This window comes from Haliotis rufescens, unplaced genomic scaffold (assembly GCF_023055435.1).
Source record: "Haliotis rufescens isolate VD_foot unplaced genomic scaffold, xgHalRufe1.0.p SCAF_2, whole genome shotgun sequence".
In the NCBI taxonomy this organism is placed as follows: Eukaryota; Metazoa; Mollusca; class Gastropoda; order Lepetellida; family Haliotidae; genus Haliotis; species Haliotis rufescens.
This window is the reverse complement of record NW_025963890.1, coordinates 1,951,368-1,974,139: the sequence shown is the minus strand read 5'-3', so window position 1 is coordinate 1,974,139 and position 22,772 is coordinate 1,951,368. Positions and strand designations below refer to the sequence as shown.

The window sequence follows — 22,772 nt, the reverse complement described above, 5'->3', positions numbered from 1 at the left end:
TATATTCCCAGCAGGTATTCAGGGTGAAATGGATACTATATCCTCAGCAGGTATTCAGGGTAAAATTGATAAAAAACCTTAGCAGGTATTCAGGGTGAAATAGATAATATATTCAGAATGAATTAAGCATCAATACTAGGCCTGCAAGCTGATTGGATTGGTATGTGCTATCGTTTCATTATTTGTTTTGGGACCTGTATTGTATATGTATACTGGTATGAATTCCATGTATGTCAAGTAACCTTGATTTAACGTGAATTAGAGAATTTTAACACCAAACGATATTTTCCTTTTTAATTTTTGGGGTACGGGTTGCACACATCCCCACACCCTAAATCTGTGCTGTTATAAAGATAGACATCAGTGTAGTTTTGTAGCCGTTTTGTGATAACTAACCAGAATTTTATATTTTCAACCTACAGTCACTCATCTGACAACAACATCTAACTGCAGTAGATTATTGCATACGCATCTATGCCAGCAGAATCCAGGTATCATTAATCACTCAGCCATGTGTATAGTGTAATGTAACAGGCTGGCAAGTGACATGGATTCACAGAGTATATGGCATGGCTGGCAAGTGACATGGATTCACAGAGTATATGGCATGTCGCTTCATCTTATTACGTGCCGCTTTCGAGGTTTTCAATACGATTTTTACATTTACAATGTTACAATCTATCCAGATCTGCAAAGTTGTGTATACCTATTAGACTAGGATATACTCACCACCAAAAGGAACGTAAATACCATACATGTTGGTTAATACATGAAGAGTTACTCATATTCAAGAGATTAGATTGGTTCAATGCACAAACAAACATACTGTTATGTTGTGAGAACCAACGCTCATGAACACATCACATGTGATGTCATAGACCCATGACTAGAGATGCGCCATTCGTCTCATGCAGGATTAGCGTGTAAAGTTTGGAAATCACGTGCAGCATGTCGTGATCAGAATAGTCACACTTGACCTGTTGTTAGTTTTTTTCATTACGTGGTACTTGTTGGAAACGTCTCTTCTTAATGTACTTCTCTGTATGTTCCTATGGTTCACTTTCTTTTGTCGGTGAGTATACTTTAACCTGTAAGTTCCAACTCTGCTGTTTCAGTGTACAATGAGGGTGAGTATGATGAGTTTGATTTAGTATCTGCTATTTCCGTACTTGACAATTAGCGACTATGTTGCCCATTAAGATAGTTGCTGATGCAGTCAGCACAGAGACTTATTAACCATTACAACTGATAACATTGCGTAAACACTTCCCCCTTTCCAGGAATATCCCGGCTGTGAGAGATGGCCAATCTCCTCATTTAATCGATAGCAGCAACGGTGTAGTCACTTTTCACCCTGAAGCAAGGCAGGGTGTTTTGTTGTAAAGACAAGATCACTAGCTATTGTCTGTAGATGGAAAATACAGTCTCACCCTACTTCCTCTGTGTCTCCTTCAGTTTTTCTGCATATCATGTGTGTCTATATAACTTGAACAATATTTTTCTTTAACAGAATGCATAATAATGTTTCAATCCAAACAAATTTATAATTTGTCATCAGTTACTGACATTGTAATAATAATAATAATAATAATAATAATAATGATAATAATAATAATAATAATAATAATCGTCCATTTGTATTGCACTTATTTCCACACCACTCGGGGCATGCTCAAAGCGCTATTTTTACCCCAGTCACTGAATCAGTGTGCACTCAAGAATCATTCTCAGCTCCCTGGGAAGTATACAACTGAGCTGCCTGTTCGGCGCCAGAAGGTTAACAACCACATTGCCATCTCATCCTACCGGGTACCCATTCACCGCTGGGTGAACAGAGGCACATTTCGAACAAAGTCCCTTGCCCCAGGAGACGCCATATGTGTTACATGTGCTTCAGTGTGGGGCAGGACCAAAGCCCTAGAAACTCTCAGGAGCCAAGCTGCCAAAACGCAACCACCCATCCAAGAACTCTCTGCAACCAACGTTGCTTAACTTCACCTGATTTTTTACCTGTGCCACCAAGGGCCACCATAAATGAGTTGAGTTCAGGGATGTTTTATCAGCATTGTAAATGTTTCCTATATTTTTTCCTTTGAGTGGGCAGCAGACTCCAGCCTTTTTGTGTAATAAATGACACATTCCCCAGTAGGCCACTCAAACAACTGTTCAGTTTCAGCGCAGGACAGATGGTATAGCTATCAAAATAAACTATGAACATCAAGGAAGTCAGATGAGCATGGAGCCAAATGTTTATTTGATGTGTTTGATATATGGAAGCAAATTAAGAGCAAATATAATTTATGGCACTGTGTTTTATGAAGACAGGTGTTCATATAGTACATAACTAGAAATGAAGGAACAGTGCATCCAAGCAAACACAAACACCTTCAACAATAGCAATGATGTATTGCATGAAACACAGGTGTAGCACACAGTCCTGTGTCCTGATGAGTATGCAGTTCTGTGACTTGAATAGTTGCTGAAGCTTCTTGGCCTGGACCCTGTTCCTCCGGAAACCCCTCTTAAGAGTGAGTGAGTGAGTATGGTTTTACGTCGCTTTTAGCAATATTCCAGCAATATCACAGCGGGGGACACCAGAAATGGGCTTCACACATTGTACCCATGTCGGGAATCGAACCCGGGTCTTCAGCGTGACGAGCGAACGCTTTAACCACTAGGCTACCCGACCACCCCCCCTCTTAAGAAAGGAACACTATGTAGGAACACTACCATCTTCATATCAACAGTGTCTCACTGTAAATGTACCCCGCAGGGTTACTGGAAGTCAATAAACCTTTTTACAGAATTCCTTGCATACTCCTTCAGAAAATAAAGATTTGTCATCAATGCTTTCTTTATTATCAATTAATCATCAATGATGATGATCATGTTTTTTACACCTCTATTGTCATCATCGATCATCATAATCAACAACCTCACAATTGTATGTGTTGATATCTTATACAGGAATTTTACATGATCCCAACTCTTGTTCCGGAGAGAGGCAGGCCCATCACACTGGAAAAGTACTTGACAAAAGCCCTTATCTGTACTTGAACATTTTTTAATTTTTTGTGGGGGGGTAATGTTTTATTTATATATGAGAGGCCATAGGCCCATGTACATTTCAGCTGTATAAATACAGAAACACACAGTTGAGGTTATTAAAAACAATACTGAGTATAATATTTGGTTTTTGAAGTAGATAGTAACAGAGCCTGCTTCACATACTTACCTGACTATGTGGAAGAAGCTGTATTACTGAGCATACACTATTACTATTTAAATAAAGAGATTCCTGAAGGTATTAACACCTTGATTTATATAAAATCTAAAAGGAATATACTTTTGTGTTAATGATGCATAAAACGAGCAGACAAATAGAATAAGGACTTTGTCCTAAATAAAACCATTGAGTTGTTAAACAAAACAAAAGCAGGTCCGCTTTATGGATAACAACTTATGGTTTATTGCATATAGTGACTTTTCCATGTTGATTATTACACCGTTATCAAGCTCATAACGGTGTAAGAATCGACATCAACATGTTGCTATATGCAGTGAACCAGAAGTTATTGTCCATAAAAGTGTACGATTTCTTACTTACTCACCAGCTTCTAGAAGGTCAATCAAACAGTTAGAAGCACTTCCAGCTAAAAGTAGATTCATCAGATTCAGAAAGAATCTGTCTGCACAAATCATAAACATAGGGCAGCACGAAGAAGTCAATAAACCTTTTTATAGAATTCCTTGCAGACTCCTGATCTTATGTCTTTTATGTATTGACATCTTCATGAATATGAGTTATCTATCTTGTTATGTATGTAGCTTGTAAGTCTCGTCCAGTGATATTGGTTTTAGGTATTTATTCGTGATGGTGGGTATGACTTAGTAAAGTAATAAAGGTTTTGTACGATGAGCGATCAGCACCCTGACAGAGCTTCTTGACATTAATAATCAGTAATAGGTAATCTGTTGGGATTATCATGGCAAAAATTATTTGTCAAGTTTCTATTTATTTAGGCCAATCTTTGGAGTCTTCATCATACTCTTTTACAAACACTTCAAAGATCATCATACAACACTCAGAAGTTGCTTGATGAGGGTTATAACTTCTAAGGCCCCAGTAAAGCTTTCAAAAGCTTTTATGGGAGGCATTTATAAATTTGATGCATCAGTGACAAAAATGATATACTATGCAATTCCCTATTTTGAGTTGTACCATATGTTCCTGTTATTTTTTAGATGAACAATTGACTTGCCTTTGCATGTGTTTGTGATGTGCCACTGGTAGTACAGGATACACTCACCTTTTCGTGACCACCTGGTATCATCATCACTATTTGATAGGGTTTCATAAACACTGATATAGTCAGAATCGTACAATGGAGACGTTTCTTATGATTATGGAAAGGGTTTTGTCACTTTTATTTCCATTCATTTTGGCCAACCTTTGCTTTGACATGGTTCAGGATTGGCCAGGACGTCAAAACTATGGACAGGTTCGTCTGACCATATAAGCACTTAGTTTTAATCTAAGGGACAGGTTTTGCATGACAGTGGTCTAGTGCACTTCCAGTGAAAAAGAGATTTAAAGCTGTTTGGTTTGTTTGCCAATTTTCTTGCTTAATAAATAAAGCATCATATTTAATTTGTTGAATGATCTTCTGGGTGTAGTATCCTGTTTGTGTTCCAACTGCAGGTTCCCACCTAAATATGTCTGTGATCCAGTTAATGAAACAGTTCATCATATCATGACAGAAATAGAGACTTATTAATGGTAGCTCTTTCACCCAATAAAGAAGTTGGGGGCCATGAACTTGGCAGTTGCTATGTGTGCACCGGCTGTGGAAGGCTCAGGGAGGTCCAGCAACTGTTGATGATGTCAGAATCCTTGCTTGATACATGTTGGCCGACTAGCATCTGTTATTCTCCATGTTAGTCTACTAACATCTTCAACATGCTGCAAGAATTCAAGATCAGAATAGGCCCCAATTGTTTTTACAACCCCCACTAATATTCCATGTATATCCATCAATCTCTTGGCGGCCATCTTGGAATTTGTGGCCACCAGGGGCCTCTGGTGACACGGTTTCTTATTTGGAAGTGTTAACTGTACATAAGTCAGTTAGTGTACCAGGTTATAATTATACATACCGTATATGTCCTAGCACACTGTTTTGGAGTTAAAAGGTTCAATAGTCTAAACTCGTATTAAGGAAACTTGTCAGCCATCTTGAAATTGGTGGCCATCTTGAATTTGTGTAGATTTGTCAAAAGTCAAAAACGTTCAGTAGTTGTGAATATAATTTTAGAAACAATGGCTATTTCGCAATACAACACATGCTTTTTTTCATCAAAACATTGAACCTCTTCTGAAATATGGAAGATATATTGATACTTGGTGGCCATATTGGATTATGCAAATTAGACATATTTCCGAAACTGGGATCGCATGGGACTTTCAATATGTTGTTTTCGGGACCTTGTAGAAGTGCATGGTGGTGAAATCATTCTGTTGCAATTTTGTTTAAAGTGAAACCTTATTTTGCCTGGACTAATATTAGGATCACTAGGTCAGGATCTACGATTCATTCTCTGATGATGGGGATCATGCATTGCTCGTGCTTTCAGTCACGGGTTTATCTGGTCCAAGCTGCTGTGATGTTGCTGGAATATTGCTGGAGTATTGCTGACTGTTAAGAATCAAAGAGTTACATCTAATACTGTTTGTACTTTCTACTCTGTCTTCAAAGGGACGTAGTTGCCTCTTGGAATCTGGTACTGCTGCTTGCTCTGACTTCAACACTGATTTACACATTGAGGACAGTTTTATCATTTTTTAAAATATTTATTATTTAGCAACCCAGCTTGAATTATATGTTTCATAGTGGTGTTAAATATTTTCATTTAAATAATTTTTATGTGTTTAAATAAATGTTTTCAACATTTAAAATATTTCTGCTGTTTTTGTTGTTGTTATTTTTACCATCCGACAAAGCAGTGCATGGATGTATCGAGTAATGTGGGAAGGTCCAGGTGTGTTTATTGATTCAGGGATAATTCAGTAAATGAATAAAGTTTGTCTTGTTCAGTAAGATGTTTACTTAAGCAGTGAGGGAGCTCAATAGCCTATCATCCCCCTAACAGAGCACACAGGACTGAGATCAACCAAGCACAGAAACCCCTTCTAGTAGTCTCTTTAAATAGGTATAACATATCCTGTGTAAATGTGAAGTAGTGTCGATAGTTTTAGCTGATGAGACTAGATGACAACTGTAAACAAGGTTGAGAAAAATAAAGATTTCTGTATCATCAATTAATAATCAATGCTGAAGTTCATGTATTTTTTCACCTTTGTTATCATCATCGATTATCATAGTATGTGTTGATATCTTATACATGAATTTCACATGTGTCTAACTATTGGTTCAGAGAGAGGCTCATGACACTGGTAATGTACATTTTGTTCTCTTAAGCAAATGTTGTGTACTGCACAACTCACCGTTATAAACAGCAACCATGGTCAGAATACCGCTATTCATGCCTTGAAACGAACTTTTGTTGACAGATAATGGATACATATATCATAAATGCCATACTTTGACTCGTTAAAAGTCATATTTAAGGTAATCTTAATCCCTGGATGTAAATCAATGCCTAGCAGAACAAAAATACAATTTAAACGGTAAATCAACATGTCTGGTGATTCTTTATTGCAAATTTCAAATTTGTACTGACCAAGTTTCTTATCACCTGTTTGTTTACAGGAATTCGCTGAAGAGGTAGCCTACTGTGTAATTTTTTAATGAGCATAATATTCAAAAATGTGTGGCACCCTCGTGTGGCACATCAAAGAGTTCTGGCTCCTAATTGTGCCAGGATACACTTATTGTGGGTTTGAATGCAAGTTTCACCCTGACTGTAATCCTTGGTTTGTTATTGTGAGTGAGTGAATATGGTTTTTATAATGTTTTTAGCAATATTCCAGCAATATCATGGTGGGGGGACACCAGAAAATGGGCTTCACACATTGAACCCATCTGGGGAATCTAACCCGGGTCTTCGCTTTAACCACTAGGCTACCCCACCATTACCCCTTGTTATCAGACACTAGACTCCCCATGTTATCAGACACTAGACTCCCCATGTTATCAGACACCAGACTCCCCATGTTATCAGACACCAGACTCCCCATGTTATCAGACACTAGACTCCCCTTGTTATCAGACACTAGACTCCCCATGTTATCAGACACCAGACTCCCCATGTTATCAGACACCAGACTCCCCATGTTATCAGACACCAGACTCCCCATGTTATCAGACACCAGACGACCCATGTTATCAGACACTAGACTCCCCATGTTATCTGACACCAGACTCCCCATGTTATCAGACACTAGACTCCCCATGTTATCAGACACTAGACTCCCCTTGTTATCAGACACTAGACTCCCCATGTTATCAGACACCAGACTCCCCATGTTATCAGACACCAGACTCCCCATGTTATCAGACACCAGACTCCCCATGTTATCAGACACCAGACGCCCCATGTTATCAGACACTAGACTCCCCATGTTATCTGACACCAGACTCCCCATGTTACCAGACACCAGACTCCCCATGTTATCTGACACCAGACTCCCCATGTTATCAGACACCAGACTCCCCATGTTATCAGACACCAGACTCCCCATGTTATCAGACACCAGACTCCCCATGTTATCAGACACCAGACGCCCCATGTTACCAGACAACAGACTCCCCATGTTACCAGACACCAGACTCCCCATGTTACCAGACACCAGACTCCCCATGTTATCAGACACCAGACTCCCCATGTTATCAGACAACAGACGCCCCATGTTATCAGACACTAGACTCCCCATGTTACCAGACACCAGACTCCCCATGTTATCTGACATCAGACTCCCCATGTTATCAGACACCAGACGCCCCATGTTATCTGACACCAGACTCCCCATGTTATCAGACACCAGACTCCCCATGTTATCAGACACCAGACTCCCCATGTTATCTGACACCAGACTCCCCATGTTATCAGACACCAGACTCCCCATGTTATCAGACACCAGACTCCCCATGTTATCTGACACCAGACTCCCCATGTTATCAGACACCAGACTCCCCATGTTATCTGACACCAGACTCCCCATGTTATCTGACACCAGACTCCCCATGTTATCTGACACCAGACTCCCCATGTTATCTGACACCAGACTCCCCATGTTATCAGACACCAGACGACCCATGTTATCAGACACCAGACTCCCCATGTTATCAGACACCAGACTCCCCATGTTATCAGACACCAGACTCCCCATGTTATCTGACACTAGACTCCCCATGTTATCAGACACCAGACTCCCCATGTTATCAGACACCAGACTCCCCATGTTATCAGACACCAGACTCCCCATGTTATCAGACACCAGACTCCCCATGTTATCAGACACCAGACTCCCCATGTTATCAGACACCAGACTCCCCATGTTATCTGACACTAGACTCCCCATGTTATCTGACACCAGACTTCCCATGTTATCAGACACCAGACTCCCCATGTTATCAGACACCAGACTCCCCATGTTATCAGACACCAGACTCCCCATGTTATCAGACATCAGACGCCCCATGTTATCTGACACCAGACTCCCCATGTTATCAGACACCAGACTCCCCATGTTATCAGACACCAGACTCCCCATGTTATCAGACACCAGACTCCCCATGTTATCTGACACCAGACTCCCCATGTTATCTGACACCAGACTCCCCATGTTATCAGACACCAGACTCCCCATGTTATCAGACACCAGACTCCCCATGTTATCAGACATCAGACTCCCCATGTTATCAGACACCAGACTCCCCATGTTATCAGACACCAGACTCCCCATGTTATCAGACACCAGACTCCCCATGTTATCAGACACCAGACTCCCAATGTTATCAGACACCAGACTCCCCATGTTATCAGACACCAGACTCCCCATGTTATCAGACATCAGACTCCCCATGTTTTCAGACACCAGACTCTCCACTTGCCCATTAACTTTTGTCTTTTTGCAGTAGTCTAGCGGGTACAGTGTTTGCTCATCACACCGTAGATCCATGTTTGATTCCTACACTGGTACCTCCTGTGATGTAACTGATACACTGTCTCAAGTGATGTCAGTCCCAACTCTCTTGTTACCCACTTGTGTATGTAAATGATCATCTGAGGTCTAATGCTCCCTCCTCCCAAACATTGTACATTCGGAAACCCTCTTCATGTGACAGCCGTAATGTGTAGGTGTGTGGTATAGACTGCTCGTATTTATTCATTGAATCACGTTGAAGAGACAGTGGTATTATTTAGGTTTAGTCCAACATTCGCTGATGATTGACGAGAGTATGTGGCCAGGTTCTCCGGGGATGTATTCAGTTATTGTAGTCAGAGTGTTATCATCATGGCTGATGGCTGTGCAGTGGGTTAGACGAATCAAGAGGAGGCAGATACAATTATTGTGGCCCAGGAGATATCAGGGTCAGATTGGATGAAAAGTGGATCCGTTTACAAGTACGTTATGGATGTTGTTCATCGTAATTACACCACATGTGAAAGATGAGTGCCGTATTTGGTCAGCAGGGACTTATACACCATATAGCATGTCCAGATAGCATTTCATGTAAACTAGCTCCATGAAGAAAAGACAAAACTGAACAATCGGTTATGAAGAGTGCTCCTATATTACAAAGTCCTTCTAACGACTAAACTGTCACTGATGTAGTAGGCGACACTTACCTCAGGGAACCCTTTGTCTGGCCCTGGAAACTCGTTGTGAGGCTAAATGTAACTGAGAACCAATACATATAGTCCCTGAAATATACTTATGTACAAGGTTGAGTAAATATAATTCTATAAAGGAGCCCTTGAGTGCTTAAGGAACCTTCAAGTTTCAGGAGTTGAACGTTTCTAGGGCTGAAAAGAAGATGAGCATAATCAGCTGGAGCTGAGAAGGAGTTAGTTACAGGCTGCTAGAGCTGAGGAGTTAGTTACAGGCTGCTAGAGCTGAGAAGGAGTTAGTTACAGGCAGCTAGAGCTGAGAAGGGGTTAATTACAGGCTGCTAGAGCTGAGAAGGGGTTAGTTACAGGCAGCTAGAGCTGAGAAGGAGTTAGTTACAGGCTGCTGGAGCTGAGAAGGAGTTAGTTACAGGCAGCTAGAGCTGAGAAGGAGTTAGTTACAGGCTGCTGGAGCTGAGAAGGAGTTAGTTACAGGCAGCTAGAGCTGAGAAGGAGTTAGTTACAGGCAGCTGGAGCTGAGAAGGAGTTAGTTACAGGTTGCTAGAGCTGAGAAGGAGTTAGTTACAGGCTGCTAGAGCTGAGAAGGAGTTAGTTACAGGCAGCTGGAGCTGAGAAGGAGTTAGTTACAGGCAGCTAGAGCTGAGAAGGGGTTAATTACAGGCTGCTAGAGCTGAGAAGGAGTTAGTTACAGGCTGCTAGAGCTGAGAAGGAGTTAGTTACAGGCTGCAGGAGCTGAGAAGGAGTTAGTTACAGGCAGCTAGAGCTGAGAAGGAGTTAGTTACAGGCTGCTGGAGCTGAGAAGGAGTTAGTTACAGGCTGCTAGAGTTGAGAAGAAGTTAGTAACAGGCAGCTGGAGCTGAGAAGGAGTTAGTTACAGACTGCTAGAGCTGAATAGGAGTTAGTTACAGGCAGCTAGAGCTGAGAAGGGGTTAGTTACAGGCTGCTAGAGCTGAGAAGGAATTAGTTACAGGCTGTTAGAGCTGAGAAGGGGTTAGTTACAGGCTGCTAGAGCTGAGAAGGAGTTAGTTACAGGCAGCTAGAGCTGAGAAGGAGTTAGTTACAGGCAGCTAGAGCTGAGAAGGAGTTAGTTACAGGCTGTTAGAGCTGAGAAGGGGTTAGTTACAGGCTGCTAGAGCTGAGAAGGAGTTAGTTACAGGCTGCTAGAGCTGAGAAGGAGTTAGTTCCAGGCTGCTAGAGCTGAGAAGGAGTTAGTTACAGGCTGCTAGAGCTGAGAAGGAGTTAGTTACAGGCTGCTGGAGCTGAGAAGGAGTTAGTTACAGGCTGCTAGAGCTGAGAAGGAGTTAGTTACAGGCAGCTAGAGCTGAGAAGAAGTTAGTTACAGGCTGCTAGAGCTGAGAAGGAGTTAGTTACAGGCAGCTAGAGCTGAGAAGGAGTTAGTTACAGGCTGCTAGAGCTGAGAAGGAGTTAGTTGCAGGCAGCTGGAGCTGAGAAGGAGTTAGTTACAGGCAGCTAGAGCTGAGAAGGGGTTAGTTACAGGCTGCTAGAGCTGAGAAGGAGTTAGTTAGAGGCTGCTAGAGCTGAGAAGGAGTTAGTTACAGGCAGCTGGAGCTGAGAAGGAGTTAGTTAGAGGCTGCTAGAGCTGAGAAGGAGTTAGTTACAGGCTGCTAGAGCTGAGAAGGAGTTAGTTACAGGCAGCTAGAGCTGAGAAGGAGTTAGTTACAGGCTGCTAGAGCTGAGAAGGAGTTAGTTACAGGCTGCTAGAGCTGAGAAGGAGTTAGTTACAGGCAGCTAGAGCTGAGAAGGAGTTAGTTACAGGCTGCTAGAGCTGAGAAGAAGTTAGTTACAGGCTGCTAGAGCTGAGAAGGAGTTAGTTACAGGCTGCTAGAGCTGAGAAGGAGTTAGTTACAGGCTGCTAGAGCTGAGAAGAAGTTAGTTACAGGCTGCTAGAGCTGAGAAGGGGTTGGGTATAGGCTTCATCAATTATATCTTCCTCCTCAATTCCCATTCAAATATGAGGAAGTCCTTCATATATTTCCCTCCAGGAGACACTGATAGGAATGTCTTGAAAGAAGACAGTTGTGAAACCAAATGGTGTTTGATAGTATAACTTTTCTTTGCTTCATTACAATATATTTTTCAGCTGTAATAGTTGATTAAAAGATATTTTTGTCTTTTTGTAGGATCCAGCTTGTCTCATAACAAATCTTATTCTGTTCATATGTCTACAGATTCTGTTAAATGATTTGGATGGTAAAGATACCTCCTTTAAGGGTCCATTCAATCTAGAGGCAATATGCCTGATGCTTTCTTCGTAATATGTAGTCGGACTAAGCAGTGTGTTTCTGACAGGGAACTTACAACAACATGTTCCTGCATCACATATAAGTCCTTTTCCGGACAAGCTTGTCATCCACCACAGCTTTGACAAACTGTGAGAGCAAAGTCATGTTTCATAATATCTGATTTCAATTTCTATCCGGTCCTTTTTTAAGCCTTTGCTTTTAAGACATAGGATTGTAAAAAAATACAAAAATCATTTCTGTCTGGAGTTTGAAATCAGCAGATATCAAAACTTCTTTTGTATTGTAATGTTAATTATTCAATAGGAAAAAAATGCCACCATGTCACAGTAGGTGCAGGCCATTATCTATTCTCTTTCATACCCTCGTCAGCCCTGGATATTTGCCCCCCACCCCCATTGCACCTTTTCAAGGTGTGCATTGACGCTGAAACGTGTTTGTAATTGGAGTTCTTCCCATTTAAAGGAAATCTCCATGAAACTTTACAATTTCTTTATTGCAGTCCCTTTTATGTTAAAATCTGTATTATTTATTCTTTTATGACAGAACTTTATTGTGAAATAAACACTTTATTATATGGACAGAAAGTAGAGTACAGGTGCTGCACCAGTCATGCTCTGAAAACCATGCCCTGAATCACCGTGCACACTGACATTACACCAGTGAAGATAGTCATGCCCTGAATCACAGCTCTTTGTCTGACCTTGCACCAGTGACGCCCTGAAAGCCATGCCCTGAATCACTGTTCTTTGTCTGACCTTGCACCAGTGACGCCCTGAAAGCTATGCCCTGAATCACTGTTCTTTGTCTGACCTTGCACCAGTGACGCCCTGAAAGCCATGCCCTGAATCACTGTTCTTGTCTGACCCTGCACCAGTGACGCCCTGAAAGCCATGCCCTGAATCACTATTCTTTGTCTGACCTTGCACCAGTGACGCCCTGAAAGCCATGCCCTGAATCACTGTTCTTTGTCTGACCTTGCACCAGTGACGCCCTGAAAGCCATGCCCTGAATCACTGTTCTTTGTCTGACCTTGCACCAGTGACGCCCTGAAAGCCATGGTCCTTGGTCAATTTGTTACACGACAGGTTCATGTTGCATCAGTGGTCCTTATGGATTACTGGTCCTTGCGTCCAGACTGGTCCATGGTCCGTTATTGCTTCTTTGAGTATTATGCTGAAATGAACATTGTGATTACCCTCCCTCTGGATCATATTATATCCTTCTTTCCCATGTGGAAGATCATAAACATTGTTCCTCTAACAGATTACAGCTGTGTTTCAAATACATGCTGGTTCTTTCCTGCGCGGTCATGAAATATAAATGATTTCACGAATGCCATTTACTTGAGAAAGCTATCAATGCATGAGTTCTAATTATAAAAGGTCGGAACATGCGTATTAAATTAAATCTATACTGAATTATCAAATTAATTTTGTATTATATCTTTCAATCTGTACTCTGCAAAGGGAAGGTCTAGTGGTAGGTGCTGTTACTTGTTTGTTACACAGACCCAGGCTTTTTGGGCTATCGTTTACAGTGTATGGAGACTGATGGTGTCTTGTATCCCAATTGCATAGTCATTGCTCATGCGATCAGTCACTGGTTACCTTGGTCCAGACTGTATCATTTTGGGCACAGCAATAGACCTGGAATATTAACATTCCCTCACTCATTGTCTGCTCACTTGCCAATTTATTGTTGCACTACAGCTGGGAGCAGGATATCACTTTCATTCACTCACTCACTCTCTCACTCACTCACTCACTCACTCACTCACTCCGTGAAGATCTGGCCGAGCATAGGCCTTCAGCAACCCATGCTGGCTGTAAAAGGCGACTCACTTGTCGTCAGAGGCATTGGGATCGGATGGTCAGGCTCGGTGACTTGGTTGGGTCATGTCATCGTACCCCAATTTTTAATTGCATGGACCGATGTTCATGATGTCAATCACTGGAATATCGGGTCCAGACTCGATTATTTACAGACCACTGTCAAAAGGCTGGAATATTGCAGAGTGCAGCTTTAAAAAACAAACACTCACTCACTCACTCACTCACTCACTCCCACTGGAAGCTGGGTAATGTGCTATATTAACAATTGGATGACTTCTGCTACAGTGTGATATATTGTGTAACAGCTGTGTCAGGTAGGGACATTTCAACACACTGCTGATTGGCCAGACACTTTCCACAAATTGAAGATAAGGAAGTTATCTTGGAGAGGAAAATGTCCAAATATGCCTGATAATTACTGGTGTGATTCCGAAGCTGTCAGTACAATTAGCGTTATCATACATCAAGTGAAGCAAATCCCCAATCGCGATGTTCATTATCTGTTTCGACGGATAACAAACATCCTCAAAACATCTTTTTCAAACTGGTGACGTCTTTAAATTTTGTTCCAATGAATATATTATTGATTTCTGTGTAAAAGGTGTGCTGCCTTGGATGAGGAAGCTCTACATACCAGCTGTTGTGGCTATGGCTATATGGCTTCTATCAGGAGTAGGGCGTGCATGGGTGGCCAGTCAACTTAGGCGCCACAATACTCAAAAATCCAATTCAGCCATTAGATCAGATCTTAAGAAAAAAAATCGAAACAAAGAACTGATGACAATTCCAGCAACTCCAGATATAGCAAAGTTCATACAGCCCTGAATTAGTGGGGTTACAAGTTGTATTATCAGTAATATATAATGTTATTGTACAACAGTAATTATTCTCTTGTTATTAAAGATTATTTAGATGCTGAAGGTCCTTTGGGTGTACTTATGTCAAGAATGTTCAATGGTATTTAACAACTTAGAAATCATACACAGATGTGTAAAAAAATGCAGAAATAATTTGATTGAGTTCTCACAAACCTCTACATAATTGTTTAAGTTACTGATAGTGTGAATATAATTCATGTTTTTCATGCATATTTAGCTGATTTGAATTCGATGCCTGCACCCACTGATATTTGCCCTAGCTTGAGGGCTGAGTGTTACTGGTGCTATATCTGCAACATTATGAATCACTGTGGCATTGGGAACACGCAGCCACAATTTCAATGCATAAGAATGAGTGGTCTCGATGGCTGCTGAGGTTTAACCTCATCGTCCCATAAAGGTGAGATATTTCCTAGAATATTGATGGGAAAATCACATGACGATGGAAAGGTGGAAAATATTATTTTGTAACGTAATGACAAGTCATGTAATTATTTCCTGTCAACACTCAAGTATTAATGCTTATACATGGAATGGTTAAATAATTCAAAATACATGCCGTGCATTCGTGATATTGAACAGCGTTGGTGATTGTGCGTCCTTGATATGATGACCTGTAAGTCTGGGATTTCTTTGATGTCTAAGTTATTTTAATTTGTTGTGTGGATAGTAGTTTTCTAAGTGAGCACTGATCATTTGAAAATGAGGTGATTATGTTCAGACCGGCCATCATGATTGGTACAGCTGTTGCAGAAAATTGTAATTAAATACTGTACAGTTTGCGTCAGAAAGGGCTTGTTTCAGACATAATGCCTGTAATTGTCTGTCATAGTCGCAGATTGATGGCGATAGCATTGCTAGTATCACAGCTTGATAGCATGGAGTCTTTTACACCTATCAGTCTTTCTCTCTTGCCATGAGCTGGTCACATGGCAACTGGTCAATTACCAGGTCAGTGACCTTCCACATTTAGCTGTTTATATTACAACAACTGAGTGATCAGAACCATGAGATCAGGACAGGGTGAATTATGACAAAAACATCTTTTTTTGTCAGTGTCAATTTGAACTTAGGAAAGGTGATATTGATATGTCTAGAAACGTCTCTTGCATGTAACCAATGGCAGGGAAAGCATATTTTGTTGGTAAATTTATTTCTTGTGCTGTTATTTTGTGTGACTGGACCAGACAAATGAAGGATTGAGAGTGATGGCAAAGGGACATTTTTTAGGTCTGATAATTTATTATCCACCTGATCATGCTTTGCTCCAAACTGATCCCCATTTTAGCATGTGGTACTCAGGGGATCTATTTTTCCCTGGAATCTGACGGGGTGACAAGCAGGGGTACTGGTGATCTATTCTTCCCTGGAATTTGATGGGGTGACAATCAGGGATACTGGCGATCTATTCTTCCCTGGAACCTTTGCACCATGCAGTTAATAAATCTGAGTATGGTTCAAAGGGTTTTCAAGGATAGGTCATTGTGTTAGTGAGTGAGGAAGGGGGACATATGTTGCCATCAGGACATGAGATGCTAAGGAATCAGCATCACACAGATGAGTAATGGTATTCTATTGTTGCAGGTCGATGACCAGAGGCGTACCTTCAGGCCAGGATGGGATGCTGCAACTCCAAGAAACTGCCAGATGAGGACATCGAGTTCCTTGTGTCCAACACCAACTTTGAGAAGGGCGAAATTCTCAAGTGGTACAAGGGCTTCATGGTAAGTGTTGAACACAGTTATTGCAGGACTGTAAGCTTTGAACACAGTCCTGGCAGGCCAGTAAGCTTTGAACACAGTCCTGGCAGGCCAGTAATTAAGCCATGAACACATTCATGGCAGGACTGTACGCCTTGAACACATTCATGGCAGGACTGTAAGCTTTGAACAAGTTCCTTGCAGGACTGAAAGCCTTGAACATATTCCTGGCAGGACTGCAATCCTTGAACACATTCATGGCAGGACTGAAAGCCTTGAACATATTCATGGCAGGAATGCAATCCTTGAACACATTCCTGGCAGGACTGTAAGCCTTGAACACATTCCTGGCAGGACTGTATGCCTTGAATACATTCATGGCAGGACTGTCAGCCTTGAACATATTCCTGGCAGGACTGTAAGCCTTGAACACATTCCTGGCAGGACAGTAAGCCTGGAACACATTCCTGGCAGGACTGTAAGCCTTGAACACATACATGGCAAGACTGTAAGCCTTGAACACATTCCTGGCAGGACTGAAAGCCTTGAACACATTCCTGGCAGGACTGTAAGCCTGGAACACATTCCTGGCAGGACTGTAAGCCTTGAACACATACATGGCAGGGCTGTAAGCCTTGAACACATACATGGCAGGACTGTAAGCCTTGAATACATTCCTGGCAGGACTGTCAGCCTTGAACACGTTCCTGGCAGGACTGTCAGCCTTGAACACATTCATGGCAGGACTGTACGCCTTGAATACATTCCTGGCAGGACTGTCAGCCTTGAACACATTCATGGCAGGACTGTAAGCCTTGAACACATTCCTGGCAGGACTGAAAGCCTTGAACACATTCCTGGCAGGACTGTCAGCCTTGAATACATTCCTGGCAGGACTGTCAGCCTTGAACACGTTCCTGGCAGGACTGTAAGCCTTGAACACATTCATGGCAGGACTGTAAGCCTTGAACACATTCCTGGCAGGACTGTAAGCCTTGAACACATTCCTGGCAGGACTGTAAGCCTTGAATACATTTCTGGCTGGACTAAGGAGATACGGGATTACAGTTTATGAGGGTCACTGTATCACTTTACCAAATTGTCCAACCTTTCTCTTTGTTCATGCATCAGCAGCCTCCACCTGTTTCAGTTTCATGGTTTTCATAACAGTAAAAGGTTTCAAGGGTAATGACATTGTGACATTGCTACAGCAACGGTTTTGAATTCTTTGTGGTCGCATGTATGTGAAATGTCATATTGACAGCTATTGTAGTTGACTGAACAATTGACATAAACATTGTGCAGGTAATCATCACTGAACCACTGCTAATTCATATTGAGGTCTGAGCCAGCTGTTTGACAATGTAACCATCTTTGCCCACCCAGTAATAGTTTGCTAAACACGAAGGATTTCTTCCTGAACACCTTAGTGAATAAGTTGTCAGAGTACAAGTGTTGATGAATCTTAAACTCTTTAGAGTCAGGTGGCGTCTGTTAGTTCTAGTGATCTGTATTGATGTCTTATTAAGCTAACATCCTCCTGGGAAGGTAACCAGCTCAACTCAGCTCATCACTCGTTCCAGCATTCAATGGCCCACAATGCTCTATGGGTGTCAAAGGATGCCTTAAGCTAATATGAAGGTTTCAGAAGCACAAGGCACTCATGCCATTGCATACACAGGTGGCCGACTGTAATCTTTGGAAGATATAACGTGTTGACAATGGTTCAAAAGATGGTAAAATATATGAAGTGAATAGGAAAGAATTTGAGGAGAATCCAAATGACAGTTGATTGTGACTTCTGGCAAACATGAGATCATGTGGAAAAGACGTTCTGCTGGAGATCCTGTTGATCTGGCTTGTACTGTGGAACATGTAGGGTTATTGTAGCACACAGTTGCCGCTGGAGATCCTGTTGATCTGGCTTGCCCTGTGGAACATGTAGGGTTATTGTAGCATACAGTTGCCGCTGGAGATCCTGTTGATCTGGCTTGCCCTGTGGAACATGTAGGGTTATTGTAGCACAAAGTTGCTCCTGTAGATCCTGTTGATCTGGCTTGCCCTGTGGAACATGTAGGTTATTGTAGCACAAAGTTGCCTCTGGAGATCCTGTTGATCTGGCTTGTACTGTGGAACATGTAGGGTTATTGTGGCACAAAGTTGCTCCTGTAGATCCTGTTGATCTGGCTTGTCCTGTGGAACATGTAGGGTTATTGTAGCACAAAGTTGCCTCTGGAGATCCTGTTGATCTGGCTTGTACTGTGGAACATGTAGGGTTATTGTAGCACAAAGTTGCTCCTGTAGATCCTGTTGATCTGGCTTGTCCTGTGGAACATGTAGGGTTATTGTAGCACAAAGTTGCCTCTGGAGATCCTGTTGATCTGGCTTGTCCTGTGGAACATGTAGGGTTATTGTAGCACAAAGTTGCCTCTGTAGATCCTGTTGATCTGGCTTGCCCTGTGGAACATGTAGGGTTATTGTAGCACAACATTGCCTCTGTAGATCCTGTTCCTTAAAGGGATGTTAGCATTATAAATAGCTTTCTATGTTAAAGACATGGTCATTAATCTAAGAACAGGTCTTGTAAGGCTGCTCAGTGCAACTGGTCCAGGGGAACTTGTTGTGTAAACATGCATTGGGTACATAATGGGTTTCCACAAGGAAGAGTGAATTACAGCTTTACAATGATGGCCCATAGCTGGCAGTATTACAGATATATCGCTGCAATCTTTGACAATCAGCCAGTATGATAGCATGAAGTAAAGAAGCTATCAGACAATTGTTGATAGTTTGAACAATAGACAATCAACAATCAACCATCTGTCTGTAACCCATGTCTGTTCCACCATGTTCAACACCCTCAACCCTCCGTCTGTAACCCATGTCTGTTGTCCTCTGTTCAACACCCTCAACCCTCTGTCTGTAACCCACATCTGTAGTCCTCTGATCAACTTCCTCAACCCTCCGTCTGTAACCAACGTCTATTCTGCCCTGATCAACTCCCTCAACCCTCCGTCTGTAACCCACGTCTATTCTGCCCTGATCAACTCCCTCAACCCTCTGTCTGTAACCCATGTCTGTTGTCCTCTGTTCAACACCCTCAACCCTCCATCTGTAACCCATGTCTGTTGTCCTCTGTTCAACACCCTCAACCCTCCATCTGTAACCCATGTCTGTTGTCCTCTGTTCAACACCCTCAACCCTCCATCTGTAACCCATGTCTGTTGTCCTCTGTTCAACACCCTCAACCCTCCATCTGTAACCCATGTCTGTTGTCCTCTGTTCAACACCCTCAACCCTCCATCTGTAACCCATGTCTGTTGTCCTCTGTTCAACACCCTCAACCCTCCATCTGTAACCCATGTCTGTTGTCCTCTGTTCAACACCCTCAACCCTCCATCTGTAACCCATGTCTGTTGTCCTCTGTTCAACACCCTCAACCCTCCGTCTGTAACCCACATCTGTAGTCCTCTGATCAACTTCCTCAACCCTCCGTCTGTAACCAACGTCTATTCTGCCCTGATCAACTCCCTCAACCCTCCGTCTGTAACCCACGTCTATTCTGCCCTGATCAACTCCCTCAACCCTCTGTCTGTAACCCATGTCTGTTGTCCTCTGTTCAACACCCTCAACCCTCCATCTGTAACCCATGTCTGTTGTCCTCTGTTCAACACCCTCAACCCTCCATCTGTAACCCATGTCTGTTGTCCTCTGTTCAACACCCTCAACCCTCCATCTGTAACCCGTGTCTGTTGTCCTCTGTTCAACACCCTCAACCCTCCATCTGTAACCCATGTCTGTTGTCCTCTGTTCAACACCCTCAACCCTCCATCTGTAACCCATGTCTGTTGTCCTCTGTTCAACACCCTCAACCCTCCATCTGTAACCCATGTCTGTTGTCCTCTGTTCAACACCCTCAACCCTCAGTCTGTAACCAACGTCTATTCTGCCCTGATCAACTCCCTCAACCCTCCATCTGTAACCCACGTCTGTTGTCCTCTGTTCAACTCCCTCAACCCTCCATCTGTAACCCACGTCTGTTGTCCTCTGTTCAACTCCCTCAACCCTCTGTCTGTAACCCACGTCTGTTGTCCTCTGATCAACTTCCTCAACCCTCTGTCTGTGACCTGTGTCTGATGAGTGTGGACGTGTGCTATTTGCAAGGTGAGGTTAGAGCACTGAGGTGCCCAGGGTGTGGAACACTAATGCATACCTGATAAGACTGTTGGTCCATCCTAGCATCAGTATTGATCTTTACAGTACCACAAAGTTCAAGAAATACACTCTCGTTTTCATCTGGTGGCATTGCAACATTATGAAGAAACACTGCTGTAGTCCTTCCTGAACATGATTTGTCTTGCTCCGAGTGTAATGTGTGGCCATGACAACACCTGTATGTCTTGAAAGCTTGTAACTATTTTTACATGAAGCATCAGTGTATATCAAAGTTTTGTCACGTGTTATACAAAGTTAATTTAATTGACATATTTGATATGACGACTTATAATGTAAAGTGCCATACATAGAACTTATCAGTTGCTGAGCTTACAGGCAGGTTTCCCTTTGGGTTCTTAAAGGACAACAAATGTATTTTTTGGGTTGTTTGTTTGTTTGTTTGTTTGTTTGTTTGTTTGTTTGTTTTAAAATCACAAGGATCCTGTTCTGCAAAGTGATCTTAGTGCTAAGTTGGTGACAACTCCCATACTTTGTCATTGGCTTATGATCAACGTAGCACTAAGATCGCTTTGTGGAACAAGAGCCAGGTCCCAGGTCTTCGGAAACCTTGCAAAACATATTTCTCTAAGTTTTAACATGCTGATGTAAAAGTAAAATGTCTGAAGTTAAATGTGTGTGCAAGTTTATAAAACTAACAGAATACCCCCAAATAACCTGGCTTCAAAGAAAGTGTGTGCCACCCAAGCCTGAATATATCCTTCAGATTCTGATGTACCACACTACTTGGTGTGATCATTGTCAGCACACGTTTTGTCGAGTTTGTGAATATAATAGTAATGGTGCTGCTTGATGAAATAATTTGTTTGTATTGATCTATCTAAATATGTGAAGATATGGACTGTTACACACATCGGATGTCCTTGCACAGCTGCCATATGTTCACAGGGCTGTTGTAGACACTGACAGGAGACAGATATAGCAGAGTTTCCACTGTTGTGTCAGACTTATTGCAAATAGGGCAGTGGTAGACACTGACAGGAGAGAGATATAGCAGAGTTTCCACTGTTGTGTCAGACTTATTGCAAACAGGGCAGTGGTAGACACTGACAGGAGACAGATATAGCAGAGTTTCCACTGTTGTGTCAGACTTATTGCAAACAGGGCAGTGGTAGACACTGACAGGAGAGAGATATAGCAGAGTTTCCACTGTTGTGTCAGACTTATTGCAAATAGGGCAGTGGTAGACACTGGCAGGAGACAGATATAGCAGAGTTTCCACTGTTGTGTCAGACTTATTGCAAACAGGGCAGTGGTAGACACTGACAGGAGAGAGATATAGCAGAGTTTCCACTGTTGTGTCAGACTTATTGCAAATAGGGCAGTGGTAGACACTGGCAGGAGACAGATATAGCAGAGTTTCCACTGTTGTGTCAGACTTATTGCAAACAGGGCAGTGGTAGACACTGACAGGAGAGAGATATAGCAGAGTTTCCACTGTTGTGTCAGACTTATTGCAAACAGGGCAGTGGTAGACACTGGCAGGAGACAGATATAGCAGAGTTTCCACTGTTGTGTCAGACTTATTGCAAACAGGGCAGTGGTAGACACTGACAGGAGACAGATATAGCAGAGTTTCCACTGTTGTGTCAGACTTATTGCAAATAGGGCAGTGGTAGACACTGACAGGAGAGAGATATAGCAGAGTTTCCACTGTTGTGTCAGACTTATTGCAAACAGGGCAGTGGTAGACACTGACAGGAGACAGATATAGCAGAGTTTCCACTGTTGTGTCAGACTTATTGCAAATAGGGCAGTGGTAGACACTGACAGGAGACAGATATAGCAGAGTTTCCACTGTTGTGTCAGACTTATTGCAAATAGGGCAGTGGTAGACACTGACAGGAGAGAGATATAGCAGAGTTTCCACTGTTGTGTCAGACTTATTGCAAACAGGGCAGTGGTAGACACTGACAGGAGGCAGATATAGCAGAGTTTCCACTGTTGTGTCAGACTTATTGCAAATAGGGCATGGGACTAACAAGATACCCCGATGTCTGGCATCACAGGCTCAATGACCACACAGTCACCACCTGTCACCGTGTCGACTGC

General features: G+C 42.4%; 1 protein-coding gene across 3 annotated transcripts in view; it reads left to right on the top strand.

The window, feature by feature from the left end:
- The window catches only part of LOC124114122 (neuronal calcium sensor 2-like), a 149,667-nt gene that overhangs the window by 90,385 nt on the left and 36,510 nt on the right, over nucleotides 1-22,772 (top strand). For all 3 annotated transcript variants that reach the window (XR_007222135.1, XM_046474683.2, XM_046474684.2), the window contains one exon: nucleotides 16,372-16,511. Coding sequence is in view for 2 of the 3 variants with exons in the window: in XM_046474683.2 (XP_046330639.1) it covers nucleotides 16,404-16,511 (108 nt within the window). In the remaining variant the exon portion in view is untranslated. The remainder of the gene's footprint in view (nucleotides 1-16,371; nucleotides 16,512-22,772) is intronic.